Consider the following 14200-nt stretch of genomic DNA (forward strand, 5'->3'; position numbering starts at 1 on the left):
AGTATAAATATAATATATATTATATTATATAATTTTTTATTTAATATTTATCTAAATTATAACTACCAAAATATTAGTATACATATATAGTATAAATATTAGTATATTATAATATTAGTAATATTAGTATATATATTATATTATATTTATATATATATATCACCCACACCCAAAAACATACACACATACACCTACACAATATTATTTACAATCTACTTGTCTATTATTTTTTTGTTTGTTTATTCTTTTTTTATAAATCCGATAATTAATGAAAATAACGATCGTAATTTGTATTAGCTATAATAATAAAGATTATTGCAATTGCAATCCTTACAAGTTGTTCTACCCACGCGTTTATGCCCCTAAAAATCTTTGCGTGCAGGTAGAAATAGTGGGAGGTGGAGGAGGAGGAGGAGGAATGGAAAGGAATTGAGGATGGGAGGGGTAGGTGACTTGCGTGGTTCCGTACTTACACATATGTATACGCATGTAACCATAAATCCGCAAGTCGTTATTTACTGGCTGCCGAGTTCTTGCAGGCAGGCAGGCAGGCAGGCAGCCAGGCATCCAGGCAGTTGTTGCTTCGCTCGAAGGAAGCTAGTATCCTCGATAAGATGAAAAGATAGTCGAGATACAAGGATGATAGTTCAACGTCAGTTCTATGCTGCCAGACTTTTGTGTAAATCCGTTCAACGGAACCTTTGATTTCTCTTATGATTTTTCCCTGTTTTCTCTCACCATTCAAATCTAATGTCTTATTGTTACACTAGGATAAAAATGATTAATACAACTCATTTTCTTTTTTTTTCTTTTCTTTTTATATTTAATATAGTAATAATCTTTAGTTAAGTTTACTTGAATGTACACTTGATTCTTTTATAAGATGAAAGTTTGAAAATATGATACACAGTTTACAAAAGGGTCTTTTCTGTATACTCTCTTGGACTAATTTAGGCTAACTTTGACAACATAAATCTATTCATTACACTGTTTTATTTCATTAGATATAAATCCAATAAATGTAATTACTTTTACAAGATGATCGGAGTGTACCATGAATTGGATCAACATTTAAATATTCTCCTCTTATCTCTAATGAAAAATAAAATATTTTTACTATGATTCATATTGAAAATTTATCCTATTTATAATGCATATCTTGATTTGCTTTCGTTTCTGGTACCTCTTTGCTTATCAAATCAATTTGAAACAGTGTTCGCTTGAAGATGCAAAAATAGAAATTAGAAGATCAACTCGAGTCGAGTAATTTAATCGATTGATGTTTCTATCTAAAATACTTTAAAGTATCCAAGATTAAATATAAAATCGAATAAAAAAAGATTTTAAATGTAATGGAATTTCAATCTTATTCAAAAACATCAAAGAGTATAAGATCAAAATAGTACATAAGTACGATTCTATTTCTGTTTTATTCAAAAACTCAGAAACACATAAGTTCAAGTATAAAATCAATTCTATTTTTATCTTGTTCGATAGCTTTAAAATATTCATGAAGCAAAGTATTGAACTAATCTCCCATTCGAATCTCATCAGAAAATTCCGATTAAAAACAAAATTTAAGTTTGATACTGAAAATGTTGAATTATTTTAAATGCTAATTCTTCTTGACTCATTACGTATGTTTGATTAACGAAAAAAAAGAAAGTAAAAAACAAATAGCATAATGAATGAATAATCTTCATGAGAACATATAATAACATAAGTTTTATTTATTTTTCAGAGATACGTCGATTGCACGGTGTTAAGTCGTAGCAATAATGGTGGAGACGCTGAAGATTCTTCGTACGACAGTGATTACGAAGCTGAAGATTCAACGAACGTTCATCCGCCATTGGAATCACGATTGTCGTCTTCCACGCATTCGGACGTGTCCCGTACTACTTCAGACACATTGGCCGCGGAATTTGCTGAGTATGTCACCGTTCAGGGACATACTCCAACACAAAGTCCAGGTTAACAAAAAATTTTAACGTGTATCATGACCGTAATCACGAGCGTACAAAAACAACAACTATTATTATCTTTTAATCATTCATATTTAACAACATAACATGGCTAATACCAATTTATCAATTTTATTATCAACAGGATACACGGCAAGAGTAGAATTCGCTTTAAAACTTGGATACACGGAACGTTTGGTTCAAGCGGCTCTACAAAAATTAGGCCCGGATCCTGGTCAAAACGAATTACTAGCAGAATTGATCAAACTCGGTGCTAGTTGTTCACCAAAATTAAGCGAAAGTCTTGATGAAAGTGATAATCTTTTTGACGGAGAGAGCAGTAACGAAGAATTCGGTGGAAGATCTAATTTAACGACAACTACCACATGTTTGAGGCCAGTCGTGATTGATGGTAGTAACGTGGCTATGAGCCATGGTAATAAAGAAGTATTTTCATGTCGTGGTATTAAAATCTGTGTTGATTGGTTTAAAGCCAGAGGACATAGAGAGATCACTGTTTTTGTACCAAAGTGGCGTAAAGAAGCATCGAGACCTGATAATCCTATTGCCGATCAAGAAATTCTAGGTGAACTCGAAAGAGATCGATTACTCGTTTTCACTCCATCCAGGTGAGTTTATATTTATATGTCACATATTTCTTTTTTTCTTTTTTTTTTTTATCCGACGAGATCGTACAAACCGCAAGCATAGAATTTTATTTGATGATGTAACTTGATATAACGTGCGTGTATAACATTTTCTTTTTATTCGTTGAATTTTTACAGATTGGTTGGTGGTAAACGTATGGTCTGTTATGACGATCGTTATATTCTTAAACTAGCTGCTGAAGAAGATGGGATAGTTGTCAGTAATGATAATTATAGAGATTTGGCACAAGAAAATCCAGAATTCCGAAGAGTCGTTGAAGAGAGGATTTTGATGTACAGTTTTGTTAATGACAGATTTATGCCTCCTGACGATCCGCTTGGTAGAAGTGGACCTACTTTAGAAAATTTCTTAAGAATTGGTCCGAAAAAAACTGATCCTGCTCCACCATGCCCTTATGCAAAGGTTAGACCAATATTAAAATCAAAAAAATGTTTTGTTTTCTTTATTATGATTAATTAATTGACGATGTTATAATTGGTGATTATTTTTATAGAAATGTACCTATGGAAACAAATGCAAATTTCGTCATCCAGAAAGAGGTCCTCATCCACATAAATCTGTAACGGAACGTTTAGTGGAACACGCTCAACGTCATCTTCAAGCTAGAGGTCCGAGTCTAAGTTTGCCTTTGAACTCTAGCACGCCTACTACTAATGTTACAACGCAACATCAACCCCTTTGTAAAGCAAGATCAGTTGCTGTATCATCAAATGTTTCACAATCATTATCATCCGTCCCTAAAAGTAGATCCGTTGAAAATGTCACCACAGATTTGTCGACAACTAGTCCAATTGTATATGCACAACAAATATCAGCTGTACAAAATATGCAAGGTAAAAATAACAAAATTGCTATTAAAATATTAATGAATCTCAGATATATTTCAATTAAGAATGAATAAAATTAACGGATAAATAATGTTTTATTTATGTTTCAAGGATATGTTTCTCCAGCTACTTGGGCCACGCCCAGAGTTAACAATTCTGATGGGGAACCAGTTAATATGCATAGAAAATTACAACGACAATTGACGTTAAATCCGGCATGCGATCCACGTCTTTATCAATTGCGAAGATATCAACAACACACGGCACCATCTTCAAAGCAACAACAACAACAACAACAACAGCAACCTCAACAACAACAGAAACATTCCCAGCAATCTATAATTGGTGGTCATCCAACAATTCAACATAGGCCACTTACAAGACATGCCAGCAACGAATCTCCTTATTCAGTGCCTATAAGGTATATTTTATCCTAATTAATATTTGAATATTAAATAACTTTCCAATTTCCAACTTAATTGAATTAAAAATCGAAACACTGTGTCAGAGATTGAACAAATTTTATATTTTCAATTTCATTTTTGTATAATTATATTTTATTTCTTAATAATACAGTTGGGATCATCCTGAAGGACTTCATCAACACGTAACACGCATAGCTTCGGCACCAGATTCATATCGTGCTTGGCCTCCACGCAGTACGAATTTAGTTACACCATCACGTGTTTCTAGATTGGGTACGTCAGATCCACAATTAAATTTGCTACCATCACCGTCGTCAGTGTCAACGAATTTACACGGAGGTGTTTGGAATACACAAACCCAAGACGCTCGACGTCATTTGCATTATCACCTTGCTAATATTTTCCCCGAGGAACAGGTACAAGCAGCAATGGCCATGAATCCTCATGAAACAGATCCCCAACAAATATGTGCCACAATTTTAGCAATGTTTCCCAAAAATTAGTAAAAGTTTAACAAAAAAAAAAACTTTGTCAATATCCAATTAAACCAAACAGGTATGGTAATATATCATTTGTACAGTAAATGGATGTGATCAATTTGACTTTAACAATAAGTTAAACTTCGATGTAACAGAATTAATCTATAAATGACAGATTTTTCTCGAATCATCGGACATAGATAACAAAATGGGATACTTTTAGAAAAAAAGTTGTAATAATAGATGAAAGATCATAATGATCAAATCATTATAATAAATGATTTTATATTTCCATAGTTGAAAAAAGAAAAACAAACAAATATATGAATAATGAAATGAACAGAGTTAAGGATACGTATGGAAAGATTTTTCAAATAATCATACATCATTTTCAACTTCAATACTCTCCATGAGAGTAGAGAAATGGGAACATAAGCAATTTTTTTGTTTGTTTATAGAAACTTTGTTTGATATATTTTAAGTTATATTATTTTTCTTTTTTTTTTATCCATTAGCAAATCGTCGTTTTTTATTATTCAGTAACAGACAATACATGAAATCATTCGATTGTTTTATTAGTGTAAGAAAATGTACGTTTATTTGAATAACGCAATGTTATTACACGTTTGAAATCTATTCCCAAATCTCCACTCGGTTTAAAAAAATATATTTACAAATTGAAACATTGAAATGAATTATTAATGAGAATTTATTTCAATTATACATGTTCGCATAATCGCGTTATGTTATAAATTGAAGTAACTTATATATTCCTTGTGTATTATCTGTCCACAATAAGATTAACATTTTCTTCCAACTAGTCGTTGTTGACTAGTGTTTCTTGGGTAGAGAGAATGTATCTTAAAATGAATTGATTTTAAATAACAAACGTAAAAAGGAAACATAATTCTGTTATTAAATGTATCTATTTATCATTATACAGAGTGTTTCAATATTTACTAGTCAAACTGTAGAAACATATTCTATGAGTAAAAATAAGAGAAAAAGATTATTTAAAATTCGCAGTGAGAAATATTTTATTACAAAGTTATAAACAAACGAAATTGAAATAGTATTGCATTTTTTGATTTGTATATAATTCTATAATAAAATGTTTCCAAACTAACTTGTAGAATATATTTCCACAATTTGTATAGTAAACTCTGAGACATCCTGTATATTAATATATATTAATATATGTTACCATTAAAGCGTGAAATCCATTGAATCGTTAAGTAACCAGCTAAACCATGAAATAATTATACTAATCAATTAAAGTATGAAATAAGACAAAATTACATACTTTAATAGATATAATATGAATTCATTATAGGCAAATGGTTAAAATATACAATTGAAATTTGATCTGTAGATTAAATCCGATAGGACAGTACGATTAACAGAACATTTGTCTTCAAAATATAAAAAGAAATAAGAATGGATAATACTATAGCATTGTTGTAAAAAGGAAAGCTAACAATCCTTACTCAGAAAACTTAAAAAATTTGTATATTTTTAAAAAATTCATACATTCAAAAATATAGAACGATATATTTTTATTTTTGAACATACTGTAAAATACAGTTTTAGGAATGTCTCAAATAAATTTTTAACGAAAAATATTTATTAAAAAATAGCGAAGTTACAACAATTTTCGTACAACACGTGCATAATTGGGTGTATCACTATCACACGTTACGTTTAAAAAAAAAAAAATCAGAATAAAAACAATTTAGCTTATTCATGAATAATATCGCTACAATGTAGCGTACAGATATTTCTTTTCGATCATCGATGAATTTTATGATAAGCCGAAGAAATCGGCTAAAGGTAACATATATAATTAAGAAGTTTAAAGAGATAATAGAAAGATATCTTTTTTATGATTATTTAATGAAAAATTAAAATGTTAATATATATATGTGTAAGCATATATAAATACACGAGATGAAATGTCTATTTTTTGTTAAGCAAAAATCTATTCTACAAATAAATGAATAGTAAAGGTTTATAATAAAATTAGACGCTTCACAGAGTGTATATATATGTGTGTATGTGTATGGAATAAAGTATCGCAATACCATGTATTGTTTAACACATAATTACAAGAGTTTCTGATCTTGTACGTCATCCAATAAAGAATTTTCTTAGCATTTGTCAAAGTTGCATAGAAAAGAAATTGAAACTATATCTTTATAATGTTTGCAACAGAAAATATATTGCCATGATTGATAATCATTTCAATCGAGCAAAAGAATAAGTGTTTTGATGTATTTCAACATACATTGCTATTATTATTATAATTATTTTATTATTACTATGTTAATATTATTAAAAATATATGAGTATACATATATATGTATGTATGTATATATACAGTATGCAGCAATAACTCTGTCCACTTACGTTGTCCAAAATTTGAATAGAAAAAATTGCACTATTACAAAAGGAAAATTCAATGATGAAAAGAATCATTGAATTTTCATTTTTTCATGCTCTATATATATACATATATATATATATATGTATATAATATATGTACTATGTATAATAAATTTGTATCACTGTTATTACGGATGGACTGTGAATTAAATGTTTTTCTATTTAATGAAATATAATATATTTTTGTTCAAGTTATTAGATGCCGCTCATACAACTATAATCATCTTACTTAACAAAATAAAATAAAAATTGGTTTATAGGTAATTTTGGACAAAAGACAATAAATACATTTTTATATATTAATTATAAATGTAATTACACAAATTCATAAAACACAGACTTTTACATATACAAGAAAAAGAGGGTTTCATTTTTTGATATTTATAATAAAACATTATATGTGTGTGTATATATATACATTTATATAAGCTGACTTAAAATAAGATTTTATGAAAATAATATTTATGCATATAAATCTGAAGTTAATAGTTAACAATATTATTATTATATTTTTCAAAAAGAAAAAATATAAATCAATATAAAAGTCTAATCAAATATGCTAGGAAGTTTTTGTTTAAAATGTCCTTAGTAAAAACTCTTCTACAGAAAGAGTAAATTTGGTACGTGGAACTGGCAGTTTGTTTATTTATTAATAATCTCATTGTCTATAAAAAAAAATGCATTTACACCGTTCAATTTTCTCGTAAGATATATATGAATAGTTAACTTTTATACAAATTATTTAAATCATTCTAACTCGCAAGACATTAATTTATTTATTTTGGAACTAACACTTTTTTTTTCTTTGACTACTCAATTTGAAATATTTTAGTTGAAATAAATCTACGTCTAGCGAGTTAGAATCTTTTAAATATTTTCTCCATTTTTCTAACTTAAAAATTATTACCACAATTTTAGTTCATAAGAAATAGATGATCTATCTTGAATTCTTAATTATTCTTTTCTTTAAACACACAATACTTTTATTTTAATCAACATTACAACTCTTAATAGTTCAGTTGAAAATGAATCTATGTTCTGTGAATTGGAATCATTGAAATATTTTCTCAATTTTTTAAATTTTACCTCACAAGACAGAATATATTTTAAAAAAATAATATCTTGTAAGTGTATATAGTTTTAAATTTTATTATTGGAGATATATAAATTAAAATACTTGTGAGCTAAAATTGTTTGTTTAATTGGTTTATGAATTTTGTTTCTAACTTAAAAATATCTATCCTATCTATGTATATAATTTATATAATATGTATAAATATATATACATATTAACTTCTAAACGAAGTTCTAATAATTAAATAAATAAACAAATTTCAAAGAATTCTTTCGTAAAATAAAAGGTAAGCTTGACAATTTTGTACAGTAGTTTCGTCAACTTCTGTTACCCGTGTATCAGAAACGTAATACCATTTTCCTGGTGGTGGTTCTATCGATTCAGCAATTTTGGCAGTCGCTTCATCTGAGTCAGAATTGACATCATTTAAAATCTCTTCAACATTTTTGCTATCTCTTTTAGGTAAAAATGACCACCTTGAATCATTTTCTTCTAACGGCATTCTCGTTTTCACGTATGCAACGTAATGTCCATTATCAATCGTTGTACCGTTATGTTCAACAACGCCATAGAGAGCATACATTCTTGGTTTCTTGGTATTTTTACAAACGCGAGATAAATCAAACATCATTGGAAACTCAACGCGTCTACCTACTTTTCTATAAGAAACGTTACATGCTTGAAATCGTTTTAATTGTAAAATTAAAACTGGTGGAACGGAGGATATGAGGTATTGTTTGGTATGCGATGTTCGAACCATTTTAGTAAAATTTGGTTTAACCTGAAAAAGATATAAAACAACAAGAACAATTAAATTACACATTCATAATAAAATATAAATAATATTATTGATAAATTTTGAATAAAATGAATCAAAGTATTTTACCTTTTTTTCTGCTTCGGTGCATTTTTCGCAACCTACTTCGTTGCTACCGGACATTAATTCTAACATCGTAAATTCATTTAAACAAGATTGTATAGAGTATTCATCCTTTTTTGAGTATTTGGTAGGTGAATGATGGCTATTATTAGTAATATCCAATTGCGATAAACCAGAAGTTATGTCGTTAATATCAGCATTAACTTCTCTTTCCGAATTACCATTAGTCATTTTGTTTTTATGTGAAACAGTTCGAACGTTAGAATTCGATAAAATTTGTTTATTCGTGACAGAATCATCGTCACTATTAGAAACTATCCTTTCTAATTTGTCTATGCTTGGCACATTTTGTACGTCTAACAAAGAACTCGTAGGACTACCTTTGGATGCAACAGGACTGCTAATAGGAGTCGCTGTTAATTCCTGATTATTATGATTTGAATTACTATCCGAACTGTGTCTATCAGAATCTGTTGCAAGTAATGGCAATATGTCATTCATTGGTGGAAAACTTGAATCGTTTAAGGCACTGTCGTCAACAGTATTGCAATCTAGAGAATTTTCCATATTATCTATCGATCTATTATCCGGAATTTTCTCTTCAAGTTCATTCAGATTGTCAGGTGTAGTTGCTTTTTGATTGCTATTAATTTGATCATTGGTAGGGGATACAGGACTAGAAAATGTCGAGGCTTTTTCTGAACTGTATCCAGATTCTCCAACTTCTCTAAGTATACTCTCTCCTTCAACATTATCTTCTACGTCTGCATCACTCTGGTCTAATGAAACAAAAATTAGAAAACATTAGAATCAAATGATTCAAGAATAAACCTAAAATAACGTAAATGAAATTTTACCGGATTGTAACACACCGTTCTCTTCTATAACTTGAATTGGTTTCGCTAACATATCCTCGTAATACTGGTCGACGGAAATATGTCTATTTTTACGCTTTTTTCTAGCAGCTTTCTTTTCTTTTTTCTGCTGATGTTTCGACAAATTGCTAACAGGACTTGGATAACTGTTTCCTTTTATATCATAGGTTTCCTCGAATACATTATTTTTCCTTCTATAATGTAAACAAGAAAAAATGTTAAACAAGATCTATATATGTTAATTTTTTTGTTAAAGAGTTAAATAAATGTTGACTTACTTAGAAGCAGGAGGATGTGGTTTATTAGCCATGACTGGTAAACTTAAGTCTAAAAATGGTTCAATATATTGGGATGAATGTGTGCACTTCAAACATTTTAATGTCGAAACTAAAGTTCCCCTGAATATAGGTTCAGGGCCAAGTAATTTTTTATTTATTTGGCTACCATAAAATTTGACCTTAGCTTTGACGACACTATCTATAGTTTCCTGTGGTTTATTTCGTACGTCTAATTCTTTTATAATTACCGCTTGAAATCTCTATAAAATAAAACAAATCATTTAATAATATACAAATCTAATTGTTTCATAATTATACGATAAGATAGATTATTAATAAATTAACTCAACACGCACACACACACATCTATATATATATATATATTTATTTATTTATAAACGTTACTTACTTTTAAATCTTCAGTACGTACTACGTCTAACAAATGTCTAAGAAATTCATGCACATCATGTTGCCCGCCGTCCATGCATTGCAAAGATTTCTTTTTCAATGCATTTATTAATTCTATTGGACTGAAAGATTGTTGGACTTTGCTATCCTGTATATTTTTCAAGATTTTGTATAGTACTGCAGTAAATTGTCCTACTTTTTCCAACTCGGATATAATAGGTGGCTATAAATATTAAATACATTTAAATGAGTATATCAATGTACATAAATTTATGTATATTATTTTTCATCTATTAACCTTTTGACTACTGTAGGCATGCCTGGTGATACGTTTCTAACTTATTTGACATAGACAAATTATAGCGTTTTATTATGATTTAACTAGTCAAAATTATAATAACTTAATTGTGCATTTTGTAAAAGTGTTAAACTTACCAATTCTATTTCTTCTTCAGAATTAGGATTAGGTTTGAATGTTCCTCCTGGTATCACAACTTTTTCTCCTGGAGTGCATAAATTTTCCAATACATTAATCAAATATGGTGTTCGTGCTAAGCATTGGATAACAGAATTAAGAAAGCAGGTATTTCCTAAATTTTGTAGTCCCTATTTATTAAAACACAAAATGTATAAGTTATTAATATGCATTTATAGTTAATACAATTTATATAAAACATTATGTATACAGATATACAAAATGTTCCAGGGTTTACCAGCAAAACTACGAGAATATATTTTTAAAGTGGAAATAAGAGAAATATTGTTATGTGAAGTTCGATTAAAAATATTAATTAAATTATAAAGTTATAAATAAATCAAACTAAATTCTTTTATAATATACTCACACAATTTGATTGGTAATACCCTTTATTTATATATGTATATAAACTTACTATAACTTTGGGAAAGTTATTTACTTCTATGCTTATTGTTGTGCCTTTTACATCCTTTAAATTTGGTATGCTTGATATACCGTTTTTTTTATTTATATGATTTGCTAACGTTGATTTCCTCTTAACTGCATTCTTCATTTTTAATGACTGAGGTGTTATTGGAACTTCGTACATAATTAACCTTAGGAGCTCTTGTTGGCTCCTACTAATAAAGTAAAAAAGTTTAGGTAATATAATATGAAAAAAATATGAAAAGAAAAATAAATAAAGAAAGATAAACTAACAAAATTAATTTAATTAAGAAGATAGAATATATTTATAATAACTTATTATCTCGAATAAGTTCCATTGAACATTCATAGCACCAGATAGTTCAATTCTTAATACTTATGAGGCGGCCCGCGCCGAGCAGCACTGGTTATCAACGGAAACAGATGATCCAACTGAGGCCTGAATTTGAATAGGCGAGTGGCCCGCCTTAACACATTCGCGATCGCTGACATGATTCACATCTCATTTTAAATTTAAAAAATTCAATAAAAATAAATTTTATATAATAAATTTATATTTAATTATTTAAATATTATTATATTTTATTATTTATATATAAATCTAAATAATTCATTATTTTTGTTGGTACTCAGTATTAAAAAAGGAAAAAATGTGCCAGTCGCGAATATGTTAATATTATATAGAATATATTATATATATAGAAGAAATTAATTTTTGTACTTACTGAATTATATTGTCGTGGATCCGCCTGCGCTTTGTTATATGACCACAATTTATAATTTCCATCATAAAAGATTTTAGTTATTGTTTTTAGTAATGTATCGAGACACGTAGTAGCAAAGAGTATTTATTATTTAAATACTACACGCGTTATAGACTAAACTAACTATAAAAGATTTTAGTTATTGTTTTTAGTAATGAATCGAGACACGTAATAGCAAAGAGTATTTATTATTTAAATACTACACGCGGTATAGACTAAACTAACTATAAAAGATTTTAGTTATTGTTTTTAGTAATGAATCGAGACACGTGGTAGCAGAGTATTTATTATTTAAATACTACACGTGGTATAGACTAGACTGACACTAAAACGAATGCTTCATCTTCAGCGTTCGGATAAAAAATAACTGGAAAGAAATCTTTTGTGCAAATTCGTGTCCCTCTAGGCAACCCGCGCTTGTTCAATGCCTTTGCTATTGGTGTAAATCGTTGATCGTTGCACCATCTAGTGTCGCTTCTGTAAATACCCTCTGTTGACCAGCATATGGAATAACCCCCCCACCAGCTACAAATTATATTACTCCCTCAATAAATTACTTTCAATAAAATTGTATCATCATTAAACATTTATGGAGAGGAAAATCCAAGATATTTTGTTATTATTCAGAAATTACGTATTTTATTGGTATAAAAACAATTGAATTTGTATTTTCTGTAAACCTTGCATCGATACATTCGTCTGCTGCAATTTTACTTTTTTTTACCTACAGATTTGATTTTTATTTACAAATATTGCAACAATAAATAGAATTTTGTTTTTCTCATTTAATCTTCTCTAAGAACTTAAGAACAGTTCGTAGAAACTTTTAATTTCGACCAATAGGAATTTTGAAAAGCTTTTGGAGACTTATTATTGGTACTGAATGAACATCAACATGGAAGATGATTGGTCGAAAACCTTAAGGCAGGTATTAAAGGTACAAGAGTCTCTTTTAAAAATTTTTTTTATAACAAAATATTTATAATAAATTATAAATTATTATAATTCTTTTTGAAATTTTTCTAAACTTAATATTAATAATTAATACTTAATATTAATCTATTCTTCTACATTTGTTTCCGTTCTATAACTTCCGTTCTGTGAGATTATATTCAAATAAACCTGTTCGACTTATTGAAAGAAGCACGTGCAAAAACAAATCTTGTAATATCCCGGCAAGGATTCATCGTACTTGTTGAAGTTGTTTGTTATATTTTTATTAATTTAATGACATTTCAAAATGAATAGTGAACAATTGCTGAATTTCTTTGATCGAAACGAAATTTATTCGAAAAAATTAATTAAATTTGTAAAATTGGATGTAAGTAACATTGTAAAATTTATTTTTGGTTAGAATTGCTAAAATATAATTATTAATTTTTCTATTATTTCTTTTTAGAAATTAAACGACACTCATTATAAGAATATTATTCAGATATTAGGAGAGTTCCTGTTAAATCCAAATTACACAAAAGATGTTGCAGATTGTTTTCCGAATTTATTACCGGTTCTCATAACTTCAGCTATTCTCTCGAAAAACACGTTGTTTTCTGATTTTGGTGAAGATTTTTATCATAAAGTAAATTGTGTTGTTCTTGCCAAGCTTGTTAATATAAATCCCGATTTACTTATGTAAGTATACATTTTATTTATTTCTTTTCATATAAATTATATTAACCCTTATTTGTCACGTGGGAAGTAACTTACAAATAATAAAAATTATTAATAATTAATAATTTCATATATTTGTATTGCTCCTTCAAAAAAGTAAATAATTTCTAATAAATAATAAGTTATTCTTATAATATTAAACAATTTTGTTTGTTTGTGTGTTGAACAATATTTATCGGAACCATTTACAACATATCAGTGAGAATCATCAATATAAAAAACCTGACGACCGATAAGGGTTAAGTTTTAACAATGTTATATTTCATTACTATAAGTTAATATGTATATCTTATACTGTTTAGATATGTTTTACAATATTTTAATCATCATCCTGCACCATTCGAGTTGCAATTAATTACACCAAATAAGAAATCGAAGTCTTTCGATATCACGGAAATTGAATTCAATATAACGGATTACGATATCGTATTAGCTAGTTATCAAATTTTATCAGCATCTATAGCAGATTTTAAATACAAGTGGAATTGGTCAAAATTTTACAAGTATTTGAATCACGAAGAAGATAAAGTGAAATGGTA

The 14200-nt window shown here is 28.4% G+C and overlaps 3 protein-coding genes across 7 annotated transcripts in view; 2 read left to right on the top strand and 1 right to left on the bottom strand.

The window, feature by feature from the left end:
* Positions 1-6982, top strand: part of Regnase-1 (zinc finger CCCH-type containing protein regnase 1) — a 26770-nt gene extending 19788 nt beyond the window's left edge. For both annotated transcript variants that reach the window (XM_015325968.2, XM_015325969.2), the window contains 6 exons: positions 1742-1973; positions 2110-2593; positions 2750-3035; positions 3127-3466; positions 3572-3881; positions 4037-6982. In XM_015325968.2, coding sequence (XP_015181454.2) covers positions 1742-1973; positions 2110-2593; positions 2750-3035; positions 3127-3466; positions 3572-3881; positions 4037-4388 — 2004 coding nt within the window. In that variant the 3' untranslated portion in view covers positions 4389-6982. The remainder of the gene's footprint in view (positions 1-1741; positions 1974-2109; positions 2594-2749; positions 3036-3126; positions 3467-3571; positions 3882-4036) is intronic.
* Usp16-45 (ubiquitin specific protease 16/45) lies at positions 5810-11636 on the bottom strand. Of its 4 annotated transcripts, none has more exons than XM_015325966.2 (8): positions 11500-11636; positions 11216-11417; positions 10758-10928; positions 10324-10545; positions 9915-10174; positions 9619-9830; positions 8768-9540; positions 5810-8662 (listed from the first exon to the last, which is right to left on the bottom strand). In XM_015325966.2, exons 2-8 carry the CDS (start codon positions 11387-11389, stop codon positions 8141-8143), a joined length of 2334 nt encoding a protein of 777 aa, XP_015181452.1. In that variant the 5' UTR covers positions 11390-11417; positions 11500-11636; the 3' UTR covers positions 5810-8140. The 4 variants fall into 4 exon arrangements, with proteins under 4 accessions (XP_015181452.1, XP_015181451.1, XP_015181453.1 ...); XM_015325965.2 differs by having other exon boundaries at positions 11216-11420; positions 11500-11631; XM_015325967.2 differs by having other exon boundaries at positions 9634-9830; positions 11216-11588.
* Positions 11637-13152: 1516 nt separating this feature from the next.
* LOC107069037 (midasin) overlaps positions 13153-14200 on the top strand; it is a 111917-nt gene continuing 110869 nt past the window's right edge. The window contains exons 1-3 of the mRNA XM_015325960.2: positions 13153-13311; positions 13390-13622; positions 13964-14197. Of these exons, the coding sequence (XP_015181446.2) occupies positions 13231-13311; positions 13390-13622; positions 13964-14197 (548 nt within the window). The 5' untranslated portion in view covers positions 13153-13230. The remainder of the gene's footprint in view (positions 13312-13389; positions 13623-13963; positions 14198-14200) is intronic.

This window comes from Polistes dominula, unplaced genomic scaffold (assembly GCF_049000335.1).
Source record: "Polistes dominula isolate Pdom_NZ unplaced genomic scaffold, Pdom_raw_medaka contig_49, whole genome shotgun sequence".
Classification (NCBI taxonomy): domain Eukaryota; kingdom Metazoa; phylum Arthropoda; class Insecta; order Hymenoptera; family Vespidae; genus Polistes; species Polistes dominula.